The 21,598-nt window shown below is 32.9% G+C and overlaps 1 protein-coding gene and 1 long non-coding RNA gene across 2 annotated transcripts; both read left to right on the top strand.

Annotated features, from left to right (window-relative positions):
* Nucleotides 1-5,292: 5,292 nt before the first annotated feature.
* LOC112790080 (probable glutathione S-transferase parA) lies at nucleotides 5,293-7,129 on the top strand. The gene is made up of 2 exons (XM_025832307.2): nucleotides 5,293-5,857; nucleotides 6,464-7,129. Exons 1-2 carry the CDS (start codon nucleotides 5,540-5,542, stop codon nucleotides 6,809-6,811), a joined length of 666 nt encoding a protein of 221 aa, XP_025688092.1. The 5' UTR covers nucleotides 5,293-5,539; the 3' UTR covers nucleotides 6,812-7,129.
* Nucleotides 7,130-17,107: 9,978 nt separating this feature from the next.
* On the top strand, nucleotides 17,108-20,757 carry LOC112790079 (uncharacterized). The gene is made up of 4 exons (XR_003196495.3): nucleotides 17,108-17,163; nucleotides 17,267-18,016; nucleotides 19,940-20,119; nucleotides 20,210-20,757. It is a non-coding gene; the product is annotated as an uncharacterized lncRNA (long non-coding RNA).
* Nucleotides 20,758-21,598: the final 841 nt, after the last annotated feature.

Below are 21,598 nucleotides of genomic sequence, written 5' to 3'. Positions count from 1 at the left end.
AATGATTGGCCAAAATGGGAAGCAGCCATGAAGGCTGAATTAGACTCACTTGCAAAACGTGAAGTCTTTGGACCTGTAGTCCGTACACCTGCAGATGTAAAACCTGTTGGATACAAATGGGTATTTGTGAGAAAACGAAATGAGAAAAATGAAGTCGTGCGCTACAAAGCCCGACTTGTGGCACAAGGTTTTTCACAAAGGCCCGGTATAGATTATGAAGAAACGTATTCCCCTGTAGTGGATGCGATAACTTTGCGTTATTTGGTCAGTTTATCTGCATATCATAAACTGCATATGCATTTAATGGATGTGGTAACAGCCTATTTATACGGCTCATTAGATCGGGATATCTATATGAAAGTCCCTGAAGGATTAAAGATATCTAAACCATCCAATGAATATTCGCAAGGGTTATACTCAGTTAAATTGCAAAGATCTTTATATGGTCTAAAGCAATCTGGATGAATGTGGTATAATCGTCTTACTGAGTATCTGGCCAAAAATGGATTTAAGAATGATGATATCTGCCCATGTGTTTTTATAAAGAAAACTACATCTGGGTTCATTATAATTGCTGTGTACGTTGATGATTTAAATATCATTGGGACTCCTGAAGAGATTCCAACAATTATAAAAACTCTAAAAGAAGAGTTTGAGATGAAAGATCTTGGAAAGACTAAATTTTGTCTCGGCCTGCAGATCGAGCATATAAAAGACGGGATCTTTATTCATCAAACAATATACACAGAAAAGATATTGAAAAGATTTTATATGGATAAGTCACATCCATTAAGTACCCCAATGATAGTAAGATCTATAGATGTGGAAAAGGATCAATTCCGTCCTAAAGAAGAAAATGAAGATATCCTTGGTCCTGAAGTACCATATCTTAGTGCCATTAGAGCACTAATGTATCTTGCTAATAATACGCGACCTGACATATCATTCGCGGTGAATTTACTAGCAAGGTATAGTTCCTCTCCAACCAGAAGACATTGGAGTGGAATCAAGCAAATCTTTCGATATCTTCATGGAACGGTTGATATGGGATTATTTTATCCCTACGGATCCAAGTCACAACTAGTTGGCTATGCAGATGCCGGATACTTGTCTGATCCACATAAAGGGAGATCTCAAACAGGATACCTGTTCACATATGGTGGTACGGCTATATCATGGAGGTCCACAAAGCAGACGATAGCAGCAACCTCTTCTAATCATGCTGAAATACTAGCGATTCATGAAGCTAGTCGCGAGTGTTTTTGGCTAAGGAACCTGATTCAATATATTTTGTCGTCATGTGGATTGATTGATCATAAGATAGCTCCGACTGTCCTGTTTGAAGATAATACAGCATGCATTGCTCAACTTAAAGGCGGATACATCAAAGGTGATAGAACAAAGCATATTTCTCCCAAATTCTTCTTCACTCATGATCTTCAAAATCAAGGGACGATTGATGTCCAACAGATCCGCTCAAGTGACAATCTGGCAGATTTATTCACAAAGTCACTCCCAAAATTCTCCTTTGAAATAGAGGTACATGAGATTGGGATGCGTCGATTTCGAGATATTAAATGATGTCGACAAGAGGAGGAGACTGTACTCTTTTTCCCTTGGTCAGGTTTTTTTCCCATTGGATTTTTTTTGACAAGGTTTTTAATGAGGCAGTCCTCATCACTAAAGGATATTGTACTCTTTTTCCTTTACTAAGGTTTTTTCCCATTGGATTTTTTTCTTTAGTAAGATTTTAACGAGGCAATAACCCTAAATGGTCATCCAAGGGGGAGTGTTGTGATATGGATGACCACGTAGACTCACCTTCTCAATATTGAAGGAATCATTCTCAAGAGAGAATGGATTTAATGAAGGTTGAAAAGTGATGACCATTTGTGTGTATAAATAGGAGTAGCATCCATCTGAATAAACACACAAGCAAGTAATAAAAAATCAATTCCCTCTTTATGTTGCAATCAAATACTCTTCTCCTTATATTTCTACTACAATTCTTTCTCTTCTTTTATTTTATAAGTATTTTAAATTCTATTTTCTATTACTCTTTACATATAATATTAATAACAATATTAATCATCTTTATTATATTGAGATGGTAACAATAAACAAATGCAATTCTCTCTTTCTTTATTTTTAATACTTCTTTCTATCTTTGTATATATATACACATTACAACATATAATATTATTATATATATATATATATATATATATATATATATATATATATATAAATCATTATTGAGCTAATTATATTAATGCTAGAGTCTTCTATTTATATATCTTTATTTTATATATCTTTTATTTATTTTACAACAGAATGCTTATTAATTTAAAGAAAAAAACTGTGAATGAGGATGTTAAAGACTTTCGAGATATTTAACTTTCAGAAAAAAAAATCCTCATGTTTTTTTACTTTGATTCATGTAAAAATATTTTTACGATAAATCATATATAATCAAATTTCAATCCATTGGCAATTCAATTTCTCTTTAACTTATTTAATCGCCAATTCATTGGTCAATTAATTAAGAAAAAGAGGTTAAGTACAATTCTGATTTAACATCGTACAACTTTTAAAATACTATTCCTAGCCAACTTAAAAATTATGAGAAATAGTTTTAAATTAATCCCGATATTAAGTTTTCCAAAATAATAATAGAATCCAAAACAGAATTAGAATATTTTACAATACTTATAATCATTAAAGATGAAGAACAAGACTCAATCTTAAAAATATATCAATGTATAAATCAAATAAAAGGAACAATCACATTACCATAAAAATCAAACATAGCTCCTAACCCTTAATAAAAGAGAGTTAGTTACTCATGATAAAAAACAAACTAACTAATGAATAAGATGTTGGATGTTAGATCATTCGATTGGCATCCAGGAATCCTAGATGATCCTCATGGAAACCATCCTAGATGATCCTCGTGGAAACCATCGTTCGTTTATTTATAATCTAAATCTTAACTTAATTTTAGAAACTTAAACTAACTAATCCGAGCAAAAGATAATAAATAATTCAAATTTAAACTAACCATCGTTTGCATTATCTTATTTACTTTGAAGTGGTGGTATTATCTATGATTTTAAATGCATGAATGAATAGTGCATGATTGATATTGAAGTTAAGAATGTTGAGTCTTGAAGTACAGCAATTTAGAGAAATACTATAAATTCTCTAAATTAAATAGAAATTGATTCTTGAAGCAAAATAAACAGCCAAAAGAAAAAGAAAATAAAAAGCGACATAAATGACTTAGAGTGTACATATTAAAATAATAAGTACTACAAGAAATGTAACATATTATGTATTTCTCTAATCATATATCCACTGTTTTAGTATATTTTGTCATTATTATATATTTAATACTGTTTTTATAATATTAAAACAAACAATGCAGGGAAAAAAATAATGACTACAATTAATATTAAACTTAAAAAAAAAAACAATGCATAACATATTATTTTTTTATTAATCAAATAATTATAATTTAAATTAATTTTAAAAAAATTTAAAATTATAATTTCAATCTTATCATGTGCATAGCACGGATAATTACACTTGATAAAATATACTAATAGATATCCAAGTGTAATGGCCAGGGAAAAAAGTAATGCAAATTTTGTAATTTAATAAGTGTAATTATCCGTGTCATACACGTGATAAGATTGAAATTATAATTTTAAATTATTTTTTAAAATTAATTTAAATTATAATAATTTGATTAATAAAAAATTAATATATTATGCATTGTTTGTTTTTTTTTAATTTAGTATTAATTGGATTAACTTTAAAATAGTTATTAATCGATTTTAATAATCTACTTTCTTTAATAAATCAGACATATATACTGAATGTGATCATAAATAATATAGTAATAGTTAAATCTACCCACAAACATATTGACTATTATCACACTCTAAAACAAATTAAATATAAAGACTATTAGCACGTACTTATAAATCTATAAAATCGCACTGTCTTTAATATAAAAATAGTGGATTATATTTTTATATTGTCATTATTCAAAATAAATACATAATATGTTAATTGTCATAAAACATATTATCGTACAGTCTTTATGTATTTCTCTAATCTTTAATATAGAAAAAATCCAGTTCTCTAATCATATATCCACTTGGCCATTATCGTCAAAATGATTATAAGTTGACGTATTTCTCTACCATCGACGCCTCACGATTCAATGACTTAGAGTGTACATATTAAAATAATAAGTATTACAAAAAACTCATCGAATTTGCTGGTGGAATTACAAAAAAAATCTGTTGATAAATTTATTACTGTTAGACATAATCCGACAATAAAATAACTGATTATCGTCAAATTTTGTAATTTATTAATAATTTCTGACGAAATTAGCACCGGATTCCATTAAATGGGTCACAAAAAATGGGAGGTGATTATCACTAAATAATTTATGTCTGTAATTTTGGTGCCATATGTTATGATTTTATAAATCGTTAGATTTATCTATTAATAAATTTGACAATAAAATATTATTTTATATTTATTTAAATAAAATTTATCAGCAGATTAACTGATAAATCGATTTTTTTAATTTGTTAAAAATCAAATAATATTTTTAATAAAAATAATCAACTATATATAATGTAAAATATTAAGTGTACAAGAATAAAAACTTCAAATAATAAAATACAGTTAAATAAATAAAATAAAACAAAACTTTAATAACTGCTTAATGATTAAAAAGAGATTTCTTTTTGCAGCCTCGTTGTCTTTTATAAATATGGGGACAATTTTTTTTTCTCAATTTTAAGCCTAGAGAATACGTGTAAACGTTAACACTTTGTTTAGATATAGAAAAAAAATGAAAAAAAAAATAAAAATGGAGTAATTTGTATATTATTTAGATGAATAAAAAATAATTAAAAATTAAAAAATTAAAAAAATAAAATAAAATCATAATAGCATAAAATTATATTAATATCTTTATTATAAAATAAAATATAAATATTTTTATTTATTTATGTTTTATTATATTTTATAAATATTATAAAATATTATAATTTTGTATATTTAAATAAAATTATTTATCTAATATATATAATATTTAAATATAAATTTTTATTATAATAATATATTAAAACTAAATTTATATTAATAATTATTATTAATAATATAACTAAAAGTAATATTAAAAATACAAAAAATATAGCATCTTTTTTTTTATTTTTTTGCTTGTAATAAAAAAATTTTAATAAAATTCACACAAAAAAAAATTTTTATTTTTTTAATAATCAAACAAAAAAATATATTATTTTTCATTTATTTTCTTTCCATTCATTTACTTTCCGTGTATCTGTAATCTAGTGTGTACAAGGAGGAACGAGAAGCTCCCAGAAAATTACACAACCTTGACTCTCCAATTGCCACCTACGTTATAAATAACAAAGACTTGTTCCATAGTGGAGAACTAGCTAGCATCTTCGGCAGACTGAACCTTGCAAATAGCTTCAAGTTGAGAGCAATAATGGCTGACGAAGTGGTTCTACTAGATTTCTGGCCAAGCCCATTCGGCATGAGGGTCAGAATAGCTTTGGCGGAAAAGGGGATCGACTATGAGGGTAGAGAAGAAGACTTGAGCAACAAGAGCCCGCTTTTGCTGAAGATGAACCCTGTCAACAAGCAAATCCCTGTTTTGATTCACAAGGGAAGACCAATCTCCGAATCACTCATCATTGTTCAGTACATTGATGAGGTTTGGAGCAATAACAAGTCTCCTTTGCTGCCCTCTGATCCTTACCAGCGAGCCAATGCAAGGTTTTGGGCTGATTATATAGACAAAAAGGTTGGTTCATATACAACTTTATTTTGTTATTTTCTGGTATTGATTTTATTTTTCAACTTTGATGGAGATTACATTTATGAATGCAACTGGACACAAAAAAAAAATTTTAAAAATGCATACAAACAATTTAGGCGTCTACAAAATAATTTGAGAGTCTTGAAAAGACAAAAAGGATAAAAAGAATTTCGGAAAAAAATTTTAAAATTAATAAAAGTAATAATTCATTGTGATATAAGCATTTAAATTCGTCATATCAATTTTTTCTTTTAACAAAATGAACTATTTAACGATTAATTATTTCTCTAAAATTATTACTTTTTATATTTTTATGTTGCCATTAAAATCTTTCAAATACAATTTTGTTACTTTACTCGATAAATTATAAATTAACATTGCCGTGATAAGACGAATACTAAATTGCCGTGATAAATTTTTACAAAATTTTGTACATAAACAAATAAAGAAAATTCAAAGCAGTAACTGGACCTATTTGAAGTCATGTCCACTAACTCCATTTATTTTTCAAACACTACCTTGGCAATTTAGTACTTTTCTTAGTTTTAGTCTTTGTTGTAGAATTATCCCATTCTGTGTGAGATGTTTCAGATTTACTCAACGGGGAGATTGGTGTGGGGAACGACAGGGGAGGTTCAAGAGAAAGCAAAGGAGGAGTTGAGGGAGAGCTTTAGGGTGCTTGAGAAAGAGTTAGCGGAGAAGACTTATTTTGGGGGAGACATGTTTGGTTTGGTTGACGTGGCTCTCATTCCCTTCTACAGCTGGTTCTATACTCTTGAGACCACTGCCAACTTCAGCATCACTGAGGAATTTCCCCGGCTTGTGTCTTGGGCCAAGCGCTGCATGCAGAGGGACAGCGTTTCCAACTCCGTTCCTGATCAGTACAAAATTTATGACTTCCTTTTGGACCTTAAGAAGAAGATGCACTCAATTGAATGATCTGCATCCATAAATTCATTACTGTAAAATATGCATCAGCCATAAATAAGTTTAATAGTTTTAAAATGATAAGGCAATTTTGCTTTCGGTTCAGACAAAGTTTTTGTTTTGGTCTGCAAACGTTTAAAAGTTCTGCTTTTGATGTAGCTAGGATTTAGTTTAATGCGAGTTAAATTGTATGAGACGTTGTCTTTTGCGGGGGTGTGGAGTGGAGAGAGAATTTGTATGTTCGCGTTAAGGATTCTGTTTCTCTGGCTAATTCTCCCTCTTAGCTTGGTGTTAATAATAGTTTTACCCACTTTTAGTTGTGTGTAGAAAGATATATATTGATGGATTTTTTCAATGTTGCAATCCCTTAAAATAAATTAAAGGGTAAAATTTTTTTTTATATTTAAAGTTTTAAAAATTATTTAAAATTATATATAACATTTAATTTGATTTATTTTATTTTTAAATTTTTAATAAATTTTAAATTTATTTTCTCTTATCGAATTTTTAAATTTTATGTTTAATTAAAATTCTAATTGTAATTCTAACTCACTAAAAACCAAAGTTTTGAAAACCCAACTTGACTGATCGGTTCAATCGGATTAACCGAAAATTAATTTTATGACCGGTTTGGTTGATACGTAAAAACCGTTTTATAAAAAATCGATTTAAAAATCGGCCAAATCGGTGGTTAACTAGTGAACTGAATGAATCGGTCGAATTTTTCAAAAGACGGATTCTCTCCTTTTAACATTGTTTTGATGAAAAAAAAAAAAGAAGTAAAAACCCCACCCCCAAAACACCCAACCCCTCTCCCTTCTCTTTCACTCTCACATTCCAACCAAAAATCCTAATTTCACTCTCCCTCCTCTCTCACTATTCTCTTCCTCATCGTCTTTGCTTGTTGCGAAGTTCCACCAGCCATCGTTACCCCTAGCTCCTGCTACTCTTGTGCTCACTGTCTCTGTGCTCATCGTGAAACCCGCCTCTGTGATCGTCGTCGTCAGCAGTGACAGAGGGTGCCGTCATCGTCGTCGTCATCCTCGATCCTCTTTAAGCGTGTCCTCTCCTCCGTGAATCTCTGCTCAGAGCCTCGCCGAGAAATCACTGCTCGGGGTCTCACTGTCACAAAATGATCCTCTTTCGAGCTTACTCTGTCACCGTTGTTCCTCCTTCGCCGTGTCTCTGGTAATAATTAAGCCACTGCTTCTTCAGTTTCAATTTTTAAGATTCTGGCTTCTGAATTCGGATTGTGTTCTGAATTGGATTGTTGTTCATGTGGTTTTGAATTTAGTTTGGAGGTTAAGTTTAGATTGTTTTGGTTAGTTTTTCTATTTTTGATTCTTTGGATTTGGATTTGGATTTTGAGTTTTCTGAGTTTTGTTGTTGAATAGATTGAAAAGTTTTTGTTAAAATTTGTTGTAACTCTGAATTTTTTTCTTGTTGTTGATGGATTGAAATTTTTAAGTGTAAGTGTAAGTTTATGATTCTAAGTTTTCTGACTTTTATTGTTGAATAGATTGAAAGGTTTTTGTTGAAATTTACTATAACTTTGAATTTTTTTGGTTGTTGATGGATTGCAATTTTTAAGTGTAAGTTTGCGATTCTAAACTTTTATTACAATGACCAATTTTTAGTTTTCTGCCTCGCTTCTTCTTTTATTGAAGTTCCTCTCAGATAGTAGCCAGTCGATACTTGAGAGTAGAGAAAAGATCTCTAACCAGCTTTGAGTGTTGGGTTACCTTTTCATGGACATTGTCTAGCTTGAAATGAATTTTAGACACATATCATTAATTTAAACCAACATCTTATTCTATACCAAAGTATTCTCTGAGTTAAGGAAGAATTTTATTGCCGATTATTTTGTTATAATTTAAAAGTTAGTTAAAAAAATTTTATTTTATAGAATTTTAATAATAAAATATGAATAAATTATGTCAAATTATAAAATTCTGAATTTTATTAATTAAGAAATTATTGAATTTGTATATTTGAAATTGTGTATTGAATTTTTAATAATTATATCATATATTTAATGAAATCGGTTCAACTCTAGTTGGATTTCGGTTGGACTATTGAATTATTAAACCTGTCACTTGATCAGTCCGGTTCTCGCAATTTTGCTAAAAACCTTAGTCTGATTGGCTGACCCCAAACCCATCCCTCCATCAGCCTCACCTTCTATCATTTTATCTTTATCTTAGGTTACTATCACCATTATCACCTCCTCTCTTGCATCAACCTCCTCGACAAACAATAACATTAACAATTATAGGTGGCAGATGGGCATGCCCGCCCCCCGTCTCGCTAAAGAGTCTACCCCACTCCGCCAAAAGTTTGCTATTTGGCGGGCTAGCCCTCTCCCTGTATGTGCCTTTTTAGGCAGTAATAAATTTCTACTTTACCCTAACTAACAACGGATTGGTAGGTTGGTGAACTAATTCCTCCCATTTTTTTGAAAAAAATATTAAACCATTAAATATTAAAAAATATAATTTTACAAAATGTTAATAAACTTATAATATCTAAATTCACAAATACTAAAGTATTTATAATAATAAAAATCTAATAAACATAATAATGAACTAAATTTTTCAAAACAAAATAATAAAATTAACATCGTCCAAAACAAAATAAATATTTTCAAAATATATAATTAAATATTGTCCAAGTCTCTAAATAATTAAACATAGTCCAAGCTATAACTTAAAGTAAAATAAAGAGATAAGTACAATTTTGGTCCCTAATGTAGAGGTCGAAAATTTATTTCGTCCCCGACCTTTTTTTCGCTATAAAATAGTCTCCAAGGTTTCAGTTTGTTTTAAAATCGTCATTTTTACCAAATTTTTTATTTTTATTACCAAATTACCTCTAACTAAAAAAATTATAAAATAAAATAAAATTAAATTAAAAAAAGAAAGGGACGCGGGGGGAGGGGAGAAAGAAAAGCGGGAGTAGGTGTTGTTTCGGGAGGAGGGGGAAGGGGGAAGGGGGAAGGTCACCCGCCGCAGCCGCTCCACACCGCCGTAGCCGCTCCACGCCGCTCCTTTGTTCCTCAACAAATACACAGTGCCGCCGAGACGGGGGAGGGGGGAGAAAGAGAAGCGGGAGGGGGTGTTGTTTCGGGAAGAGGGGGAAGGGAAAAGGGGGAAGGGGGAAGGTCGCCACCGCAGCAATTCCACACCGCCGCAGCCGCTTCACGCCACTGCTCCTCCACGCCGCTCATTTCTTCCTCAACAAAAACACAGCGCCGCCGAGATGGGGGGGAAAGAGAAGCGGGAGGGGGGAGAAAGAGAAGCGGCAGTGGGTGTTGTTTCGGGAAGAGGGGGAAGGAAAAAGGGTGAAGGGGGAAGGTCGCCACCGCAGCAGCTCCACACCGCCGCAGTCGCTCCGCGCCGCTGCTCCTCCACGCCGCAACCCTCCGCAGCGCTGCCGACAAGAGAGAAATGAAGCCCTCCACAGCGCGACCACCACAGCGCCCTCCTCGTGGCGATTTGTACTCCGCCAATCCATTGCCGTTCACCACCGCAACCCTTTCCCTCTATTTCAATTTTTTATTCCTTTTTCTTTAATTTTTCAGATTCAAAGCATTCCATTGTTGTTGTTGTTGATGATGCTTCTGGTTGTTTTTGTTTATTCCTTTTATTTCATTGTTGTTGTTGATGCTTTGGTTGCTTCTGCTTCTGCCTGCATTTGCGCTTCTGCTTCTGCTTCTGTTTCTGGTTGAGAAAGAAGAGGGGAGGGAGGGAGGGGTATTTTTGTTCGAAGGACCATTTTAAAATAACCTGAAACTTTAGGGACCATTTTGTAGCGAAAAAAAGGTCGGGGACGAAATAAATTTTCGACCTCTACGTTAAGGACCAAAATCGTACTTATCCCTAAAATAAACAAGGTGAGTTCTATGGTGCCTTTTATTATGGTGCCTAAATTGCCTAACTTACCTTTATAAGTAAAAAAATAAAATGTATAAAATAAAAATAAAATATTTAAAATTTATTAAATATTATCCATTTGCCTATTTTAGTAAGTTAGGCACAATGTCATAAGTATCGTAGCATTCACCAACAAAAAAATATTCCAAATACAAGCACAAAAGTAATGTTCCAAATTCAGTTATCATCTTAAAGCCAAAAATTCACTGGACAAGTCCGTTCCCGCTCCGCAAAAATCTGTCAAAATCCGTGGATTAGACGATGCGGGTTAGACAGTCTTTTTTATTATAGCAGTCTCAAGTTTCTAGCCCGATCCGTCTTTTTTGACGAGTTAGTGAGCCAGCCTGACAAGTTTTGGCCCGTTTATCAACAACACTCACACATTCCTACCGCTAGTATCGCTAGGGACAGATCCAAGTTAAGAAGTAAAGAGGCACTTGCCCCCATAGAATGTAAAAAAATGTATAATTATATATAATAAATATAATTGTCCCATTGTTATGTTGTTTTTATCTTTACTGTCAATTATAAATTATTATATAATCTTCGTCTTCATTTTATTTTATCTTATTAAATTTAAATTAGTATCAACACTAAATAGATAAATAAATTGACTTAATAAAAAGTTAATAAACAATGATAATATAATTCTAAAACTGACCAATTAATTATCAAAGTAAAGATTAATGTTTAAATATAAGTGAAATTATTAGTATTTTTGGTCATGAAAAATAAATAGAGATAAAAAAGGATATTATTTATCTATTAATTAATATATTTTTTTAAAATGATATATTTTTTATTTTTATTCTTAAATTATCTTGTTTGTAACAACGACATATTCTTAACAAATTTCTTATGTCATAAATATTATTATAACAAAAGTTTATTATAGTTTTACATAGCACTCTGCTAGGATTTCTGCATAGCACCATCAGGATATTCACGTCAACAAAATTATAATTCAGATCGGACTTTAAACTACGATTTGACTAGTGAGAGTAACAAGATGGAAGAGCTACCTAAGGATCAACATCACAGGTTCGAAAGGAGTAGTGATGAGGAGAAAGAGGTGATAATTCTAGATAAAAAAGACATTTCAGATGGGATTAATGAGTGCACCAAAAGTTTCTATAGAAGGATATTTGCCTATAGATTCTTTTCCATTGGTACAATGGAGGGTGCCATGACTACCATATGGGAGAGACCAAAGGGACTCAGGGTGACGGACGTTGGAAGAAATCAATTTCAATTCTTTTTTGGAAAGGAATCTAATGCACTGCAAGTAGAGCGTGGCTCTCCTCAGCTCTTTAAGGGATTTGTGATTCTTGTTCGAAGATGGCAAGAGAATGAAGAATTTTGAATGCGGGGATCATAACCTTTCCGATTTAGGTCCAGTTCTGGGGCTTATTAGAACACTATAAAACTTTGGAGGTAAGATGCAAACTTGGAAACAGGATTGGGGATGTCATTGATATTGATTTATTTGAGATGAGGGAAAAGAATTAAGAGTGATCAACACTAGAGTGGAGATTAATGGAGAGAAAAAATTAAAAGATAATATGAAGCTTGCATTAGTGATCCATGTTTTATTGATCTAATTAGTTGTTTAACTCGATATTTGCGTGCTCAATCTTTGAATCCTCGTGGAAACGATATTCACTCACCGTGGTATTACTTGAACAACGGGAGTGGATTATCGTTCCCACGAGGATTAATGGACTGAGCAAGCAATAGTTAATTGATTATTCTAATTAGACAATTAAAAATTAGGTTTTAGAGGTATTCTTTATCAAAAATAGAGAACTAAATGAAAGTAGTTTGTAAATGATTGAGAAAGTAATATGAATAAAAATGTTAAGGCTTCGGAGATGTTTAGACTTTAGAAAAAATTCTTTTTACTATCTAGTTTGATCATGTAAAGAAGTATCCATGACAAACCCTAATTAGTCAAACCCCAGTCCCTTGGTGATTCAATTTCTCTTAACTTAGCAAATCATCAATTTCTTGATCAATTGATTATGATAAGAGGTGAGGCACATTTACTAATTCAAAATCACACAATTCTTAAGGACTGAATCTAGTTGATTTTATGTCACTTATCAAACTAGTATAAAACTTAAAGAATTATGAGAAGAAATTTTCAAGCTCAATTCCAATAACCAACGTTTCCAAGGTAATAATAGAATTCAATTCAGAGATTAGAACTATTTCCCAATACATTCAAATCCTTATGATGAAGAACAAAAACTTACTTCTTAAGAAAATATCAATCCATTAATCAAAAGTAGAAAAGCAATAACATTAGTCCATTAGAATTAACAGAGCTCCTCACCTTAACTGAGGAGATTGGTAGCTCATAGTGCTTGAAAACAAAAATAATCAATTGAAACGGTTGCTGGAAGAGAGCTCATGTGTGTGTCTCTTAATCCTTTTAAATGCTAACCTAAACCTAAAATTCAAAATTCAAAACTAAATCAAAGGAAATAGAATTAAATCTAATCTAATTAAGTCTTCTCATATAGCTTTTCCTCTCAAGTTAAGCTATTCGTGATTTTCTTCATAGTTGGCAGTCAAGGCTTGATATCATGGGCTTGTGCTTAATCTTAGATCATCAAATTAAGTGCTTAAAGTTTGGAGAGATTAGTGAAGGATTTGGGAGGCCTTAGGAGCTGTCCCATGAGCTGCGTTAGATGCATGGCTTGTGCATTGAACATAGTGCCTAAAATATAGGATCATAGAGCCTTTATCTTTGGTGCATTGGGTGCATGGTAGTCTGCGATGAACGCAAGGGAGGCTAGTCAGCTACTAGAGGTTGCATTGAAGGGAAGAGAAGCTGCATTGGACGCATGGACTGGCTGCGTTGGTGGTGCATTGAACGTAAGTTATTGTGCGTTCAATGCAGGGTTAAGCTTGGACATCCAAGGACTTTTCTGCTTAGATGCATTGAACGCAGGGAATTGGTGCATTGAATGCATGGCTCTCTGTGTTGTCTAGGAGCTTTTCTGTTTTGTCCAGGAGCTTTTCTGTTTGCCTCTATCCATCCTTGTTTCTAGTATTTCTCTTGCTTGCCTCTCTTCATATTTGTTCTTGCTTACTTTCTTTCACAATCCCCTATAATTAAAGAATTCAAAGCAATTCAAAGTAGTATTCACTAAACCATGGAATAATTGCTTGTAAAAGAAGAATTATTAACTTATTGAATAAAATTCTAAGGGAAAAACTACTAAAGATGCAGATGCATCACAACACCAAACTTGAGACTTTGCTTCTCTTCAAGCAAAAAGAAAAGAAAAGAATTGAATTTAATGAAGAAGATTTTAATCATCTTGAAAGTTTATGTCCATGTTAACCAATGGAGTTTAATGGCCTTGTGATTGTAGACGGACTTTTCTTTCTCAATGAATCTTGAAATCCTAATAGTGAAGAATTCTTAAAAACTCATCTTTGAATGGTATGATGAGATCCTTCTTTTAGGTTTTGATTCGATCCTTGAATCACTTATTTCATACTTATAACCAAGAGAGATTTTCAGTTGTTAACTCTAAGTGCTTCGTCTCAAAGTAGCTTTTGATAATAGGCTTTCAATCGATAATCCCAAGTCAGTTAGTCTAAGTTACCAAATGATAATGCACCCCTTATATCTAATTACCCAAGCCTCTCCTTGACATGGTTGCACCACAAGCATATAGCTAGAGATTTGATCTCAGACACTGATGCCCAGAGCTTTGTTGGACTTCTAAATGTTTCGTTGCAAAGTAGCTTTTGATTGTGAGCTTTCAATCGATACTCTCGAGCCAATTGGCCCAAGTTATCGAGTGATGAAGCACCCCTCAGATCTAGTTGTTCAAGCTTTTCCTTGAAACAAAAACATCACATACATATAACTGGGCTCTTAACCATTGATGCTCAGAACTTTTATTAATTTTTGAATCTCTTTTGATCTTCCCATGTTTCATTCTTTCTTTTTTTTCCTCTCTTTTTTTTATTTTTCAATTCAATTCAAGAATCTTTAAAGGTTCAGAGATCACATAATACTCTTCTAAATCTTTATTTTTGAAGAATCATTCTTCCTATTCACTCAAGACCATTCACATGTTATCACATTTCATGGAATATAATCACAAGTCATGGACTACCACTTTTGTAATAGGAATCCTTATTGAATCAATTTTTGTTTCATTTAACACAACTCTTTTTATGATTATTGAATTGCTTAGAGAACATTACAATTAGCAAGATCAAGAAGAAATAAGGTAAAACTAAGAAAACAAACATAATGCAAAAAGAAAGATAAGATAAAAAGTAATAAAAGATTATTGAATGGTTATGAGATTATGGAATAAAGGAGTAAGTTCTGGTCTTTATGAAAATGGATTGGTTTGTAATGTGCATATATTATGAGTTGTGTATTGATGCAAGTTGGTGCAACTTTATGTTATGTTGAGAGTGAGACTTTTATGAGATTAATGAGTTGATTGGATATATGTGTTAGTGAAATTTGTATGAAGGGCTTTGGTTCTAAATATAGTTGAATTGGATAATGAATCATTGAAATAGAGAAGTTGTCGAGATTGATTGTTGATGAGAAACTTAGGGAATGATTATTGTTTAGGAGTTTGGATAATAAGGGGTGGAATAGTTAGGAAAATGGTGAATGGGTATTGAGTATGTTAAGAGAGGGTATTGGTTTGGTTTGGATTGTGAACTCTTCGGAAATGAGAAAATTCTATCTTTTAGCAAAAAATGGATTTTTGACCCACTACGGTGGGTCGTAACTCAATCCTCAGAGTTGGACATTTAACGAAACTAGATTTTTATGAAAATTAATTTAGTAATCTTTCCAAAAGCTCAATAGTTGAAAAATGAATTTTATAGAAAAAATTACGAAAGTTTAAAATTTGGGTTGAAAAACTGAATTCTGTAGCGTATTAGCTTTCGAAAACTTTAGTATATATGCGTACGCGACGACATCATGTGTATGTGGATATTGGGTTCTGTCTAACACCTTTGCGTACGTGGACATGGCATGCTTATGCGACTTTGGCAAAAATTACACTCATGCGTATGGGCACAAGTGCACACGTACGCGAGCAGGTGCATGCGTATGCGACTTTGTCAAAATTCTGGATTTATGTGTACGCATGAGGCATGCATATGCATGACCCCCAGTTTTGCAGAAAACGTATTTTTGTGTTTCTAGCCATTTTTTGAGCCTTCTAAACCTCTATAAATCCTGTTATGAGTCTAGAACCGGTGTAATAGAAGGTAGCGGAGTTAGAAAGGAGACTTAACGAGTCGAGACAGTGGATTGAGACAAGAGGGATTGTCTATAATGAGGTTTGTAATGAGAATGGTTGTGATAATGAGAAGTGATGATTATTAAAATGGATTAAGAATAATGAGGATGATTATGATAATGAAAGATATTGATTATTGGGTATGATTATGCTTAGGAATGAAGTAGAGCAAGATTTAGAATGACTTTAATAACAAAATGAAGTTTGATTGAGATTTAATTACCTCGGTAGATGCAGTGGGGTGATTTTGTTTGCTTCGGGATGTGGTTGAGATAGGATGGTTACGATAATGATGATTGATTACAAGGAATGTGATTGAGGATGGAAGTGATAATGAGATTGAGTCTGATGAAACATACGTGCCTGGGTAGATGCAGTGGTATGATTCTACTTGCTCCGGATTATGGTGAAGTATAATTACCTGGGTAGATGTAGTGGTATAATTTCACTTGCTTCGAGTTACGGTTTGAGTCTCCTGGGATAGATGGAGTGGTTTGCTCCCACTTGCTCCTAGTTGAGAATGGCATGTGATTAAAAACTCTATGAGTCATGAATCTCCCTAGGCAGGTGTAGTGGGTTGGCTTCACTTACTCTAAGTTGAGATTTGAGATTCTGTTGACCATTCGTCACAAGATATGGTCGGACACTCATACCTTTCTGGACGCTCCTCCTTGAAGATGTGAAATTCCTCTTGTACATGCGCACACGTTGGGACTGTCCAAGGTTAGCTATCGGACGTGTCAGGTTGGTTGTATAACCGACAGATGAGCTCATTAGCCAAAGGGCAGGCATACATCATTTGCATTTATTGACTTGTTTGGGTCTGCTATTTGTCATGGCTTGCCAAATTTTTTATATATTGATTGACTATATGCTAATTGCTTTACTTGAATTGACCTGTATATTACTTGTTTGCCTTGTGTATGTTTGTTAAACTGAGAGGCCCCTCATGCTGGTGTCAGTTGATGCTGAGGGCTATTCTATTTAGTGTTTAGAGGACTATGGAACTTGGAGAGTTGTAGACATTATGAGAAGGGTGGATTAGTTTAGAATTCCTTATGATAGTTGCCTGATTATGGATTAGTGAGAACTTAGGATGGAAATAATGATGTGTGAAGTTGAGGATTCCTTAGTAAGTTTCTTGTTATCTTATATTATATTTATTTGGCATTTTTATCGTATTGGAAACCCATGGGTCGAGAGTTCTCATTCTGTATATATCCACTATTTTTCAGATGCAGGTCCTGGTTGGAAGATGGCGAAGTTTATATTAGATTCTATTTTGTATTTTGATTAGATTTCTCCCTTATATTTTGGAAAACTTAAGGATGTATGCAAGGTAGTCAGAATCGCGTGTAAACTCGTGGAAACGCACGATTATACGCTTCTACTTCATCTTTTCGTTGCGCTTCTGCTTCTCATTCAGAACCATGCTGCTCCGTGTGAAATCGCTGTTGAAAATCACAGAGTCACCGGAATCGTAGCTTCTGCCGTGTGGTTGTGTTTCAAGTTGAAGAAGTTCTTTTCCTTGGCCCTGAGCCCCCTGATTGCAGCCTAACCCAACCTAATGACCCAATCTAAATAGAAGACCATGGAAGAAGAGCCCTAGCAGAGTAACAGTCTCTAATCTCTTAATCTCCCTTACTTTTACAGTTTATCTCCAATTCTCCATGGCCAAAATTTCAAATTTTCACCTCTCTCAAGTCTCAATCTCTGACTCTATCTCTCTTTCCCTCTGAAATTTGAATTTCGTGCGACTGAAAACCCCAATTTGGAGCATCACCGACTCGCCGTGACTTCGTGATGTTTGCCGCTGGTGTTATCGACTTGGACTGGTGGTGGTTGGACTGCGTGAGACCGTGAGCGTCACTTTGCGATTGCAACACATTGAGACTCTCTGGCTCAGTGGCTCTACCTTTCTGTCTCTGGCTCTGGAATTTGGATGGTCACTGCTCTTCCCCTTCCCTTTGCTGCTAGTTCATCAGGTAAGTTAAGAAGAAGCATATCACTTCCTCACTCTAGTAATATAATTGAACGCTACTTCTGTGGTTCTATGTCAATATATGGAAAAATTTCATCCTAATTTGTGTTAAAAGTACAAGCAATATACCTAACTAATTAGACTAATTAGGCCAATTTCATCCCTCATCATATTGTTATGGACTACCAGCATAGCTTCATCAGTAATTACCTCTCATAAATGAATTCGTGATTTGGCCTTACAAACCTTCTGTGTTGCCTTTAATAGAAAGGAGGTTAGCAAGTATAGGTTTATGAGTTGTGACTTTGTCATGAAAATAAAATTGTTGTGGCCTGTTTGATTTGTGTTTGACTAAACTTCTTGAATGGAAATAAGTATGTTTTGTTTTATTATTTTTATTTCTAGATGTAATAATTTTCTCTACCTTCGTGGTGTGCCTGAGAATGAAAAAATTGATGATGCTGCAGAAGACTAGAATGATAAAATTATCTCATTGTTATAACATAATTAGAGATCTCTTAAATTCAGGTTGTGTATTTATGTGTAGAGATTTGGATCATATAAGTTGCCTATGTTCTGCTTGTTTATACCTATTGATTTCTACTGTTTTGAATTTGATTTTTCCTAGTTTGAAAAAGTTTAAGTAGTGGTCTGATCTGGTCTGGTGCTGCTATACTTTCTTCTGGAATGTTGCTGCATAGTTGGATAGTCATGTTCTCTGGAAAGTGAGGTATTTCTTATAAATGTTCAGGCTTGTATATTGGGTTAAAGTTTTGTGTGATGATAAGTGATAACTCATATTCCATTGACAATGTGGTATATAACTTTGCCGTTAGAGAAGTCACAAATTCAGTTAGGGACCATAACTTTCACAACATTGGTTCAGTGCATTATGGAGGACAAGACAAAGAAATTTGCATATCTCAACTCTCAACCAACTCAATCTATTAACCTTTTTTTGATAAGATTTGTTAACTATTAATTAATCTTTTTACTGTCCTGTACTTTTGAATTTCTTATCTCTCTTATTTTGGTGTATATATGTTTGTATAAATAAGGGACATTAGATTATGTGCCTGTTGTATAATAATTAAGCATATAGATAAATGTTTAAATTTGATTTGATTCAGGATGTTAAATTCATCAACCATTAGCACATACATATTTTATGATTGGTTGAATTAGATATCCAAGTGATGCTTATATAATCTTTGTTCTTTATCAGATAAAATAAACTATAACCATAATTAAATAAGTGCTGAGTTATAAAATTCTAGCACGATTAAACCTTTGGCTTTATGTTGATTTACCTCAAGATCTAAGGCATGTATGTGGTGGTGTTCTCACTTGAATAACCCTGACAAGAACAAGATGGATGGCCTTATTAATTTTCACAACTTCTGAGCCTTGCTCGTGTTATTATTGTACTTCCATTCCAATTGATGCATTTCAATGAATTGCTTATACCAAGTTGTTGAATTGTAATGTGTTCCATCTTCAATTCTTCACCACAAGCAACTATGACAGTATTAATAGTTGTGCAGCAATAAGCACTACTATACTATATTAGTGTGGGATTTGTATGCAATAATATTTATTGAAAAAGGCTATCTATCTATGTATCTATATAACGCATAAAATTAAATTGTATGTGTACATTCATTATTTGAGTTTTATGGTTTTGTTGCAATATTTATTTCATGCATGTTATAACTATCTGTATCTTAATGTCTTTATTATTTGTCACCTATATTATCTCAATAATTTGATAACTATCTATATCTCTGAATTGTTGTTGTGGACTTGTGGCATTGAATATAATTCTTGAATTTTTGTTATGCTGGTATTTTTTGTTTAAATTGGATTGTTATTTTTTTGTTGAATTAATTCATTGAATATTTATTGTTTTTATTTTTTTTCTGAACAGGAATGGCATCGACTCAAGCTAATGCAAGTGAAAATCCGACTAACATTCCAGCTTCTCAGTCAGGAAGTACAGTTGGAATCGCCAGTAAAAGAAAAGTTTCTAAGAATGCTATTGGAAGTAGAACTGATGTAGGATGAGAGCACGGGATATCTATTGGAGAAGATGGAAAGAAGATACAATGTAAGTACTGTCAAAAAAATTTTTCAGGAAGAGTTTATAGATTGAAACACCATTTAGTAGGAACTCAAAAAGATGTTGGAACTTGTACAGCTGTTAGTGATGAAGTTAAGAAGCAAATGTGGGATGTTGTGAGTGTGTTGCAAGTGAATTTGATGAAGAAAACAAGCATGGGTGGGGCAAGTCCAGGAAAAGCTACTAAAAAGTTGACACTACCGGTGAAAAAAGAAAGGGAAAAGAACTAGATGGCAACATATTCAAGAAAACCCGCATTAGTACTCAAACAACAATCAACAATATATTTAAGAAGAATTTGAGAGAGAAAGTATGTTTAGAGATTAGTGCTTTTTTCTACAACAATGGCATCCCCTTTAATGTTTCAAGGAGTGAGGAATACAGTAGAATGTTTGAGAAAGCTATAAGATATGAACAAGGATTCAAGCCACCATCCTACCATGAATTAAGGGTGCCTCTTTTGAAAAAACACGTGGAGCTTGTTTAACAATCACTAGAGGAACATAGAGCATATTGAAAATAGGTTGGTTGCACAATAATGACTGATGGTTGGACAGACAAGAGAAGACAGACCATCCTAAATTATTTGGTTAATAGTCCTAAAGGGACCGTTTTTCTAAAATCTATTGATGCCTCTCATATTACTAAGACAACTGATAAAATCTTTAAAATGATAGATGATGTAGTTGAAGAGGTTGGTGAAGAAAATGTCATCCAATTTGTCACCGACAATGCGGCTAACTACAAAGCTGCAGGAGAAATGCTAATGAAAAAGAGAAAAAAGTTGTTTTGGACGCCTTGTGCAGCACATTGCATTGATTAAATATTAGAAGACTTGAAAAAAAAAGTAACACTTCACAAGGACACAATTTACAAAGGTAGAAAGATTACTACTTACGTATATGCTAGAATGCTCTTATCACTAAGGGAAAAGATTTGGTGAGGCCGGGTATGACCCGTTTTGCAACTTCTTACCTTACTTTGGGATGTCTCATTGACAACAAAAGTTCCTTAATAAGAATGTTTCTTTCTGATCAATGGATTTCTAGTAAATTTGCAAAGACAAAAGATGGAAAGATAATTGCAAGTGTGGTGTTAGATAAGGTGTTTTAGAAAGAAGTGGTAATTTGCTTGAGGGCTGCCTACCCTCTTCTTCATGTGCTTCGTACGGTAGATTCAGAAGAAAAGCCGGCAATGAAATTTATTTATGAAGAAATGACAAGTGCAAAGGAGAAATTACGAGATGTATTTTAAGGAGTTGAGACAAAGTAAAGTGTCTAATTATTTTATTTTTTTAATTAATGCAATTCTGAAAATATTGTTTATTTTGTAAATAATTTATTAATTTTTTTATGTTTTAGTTATATACCTATTTGGGATATTATTGATGTAAGATGGGGCAACCAACTTTATAGGTCATTGCATACTGCAGGCTATTACTTGAATCCTTAAATTCATTATAGCTTT

This window comes from Arachis hypogaea, chromosome 3 (assembly GCF_003086295.3).
Source record: "Arachis hypogaea cultivar Tifrunner chromosome 3, arahy.Tifrunner.gnm2.J5K5, whole genome shotgun sequence".
Classification (NCBI taxonomy): Eukaryota; Viridiplantae; Streptophyta; class Magnoliopsida; order Fabales; family Fabaceae; genus Arachis; species Arachis hypogaea.
This window is presented reverse-complemented; position numbering and strand designations above follow the sequence as displayed.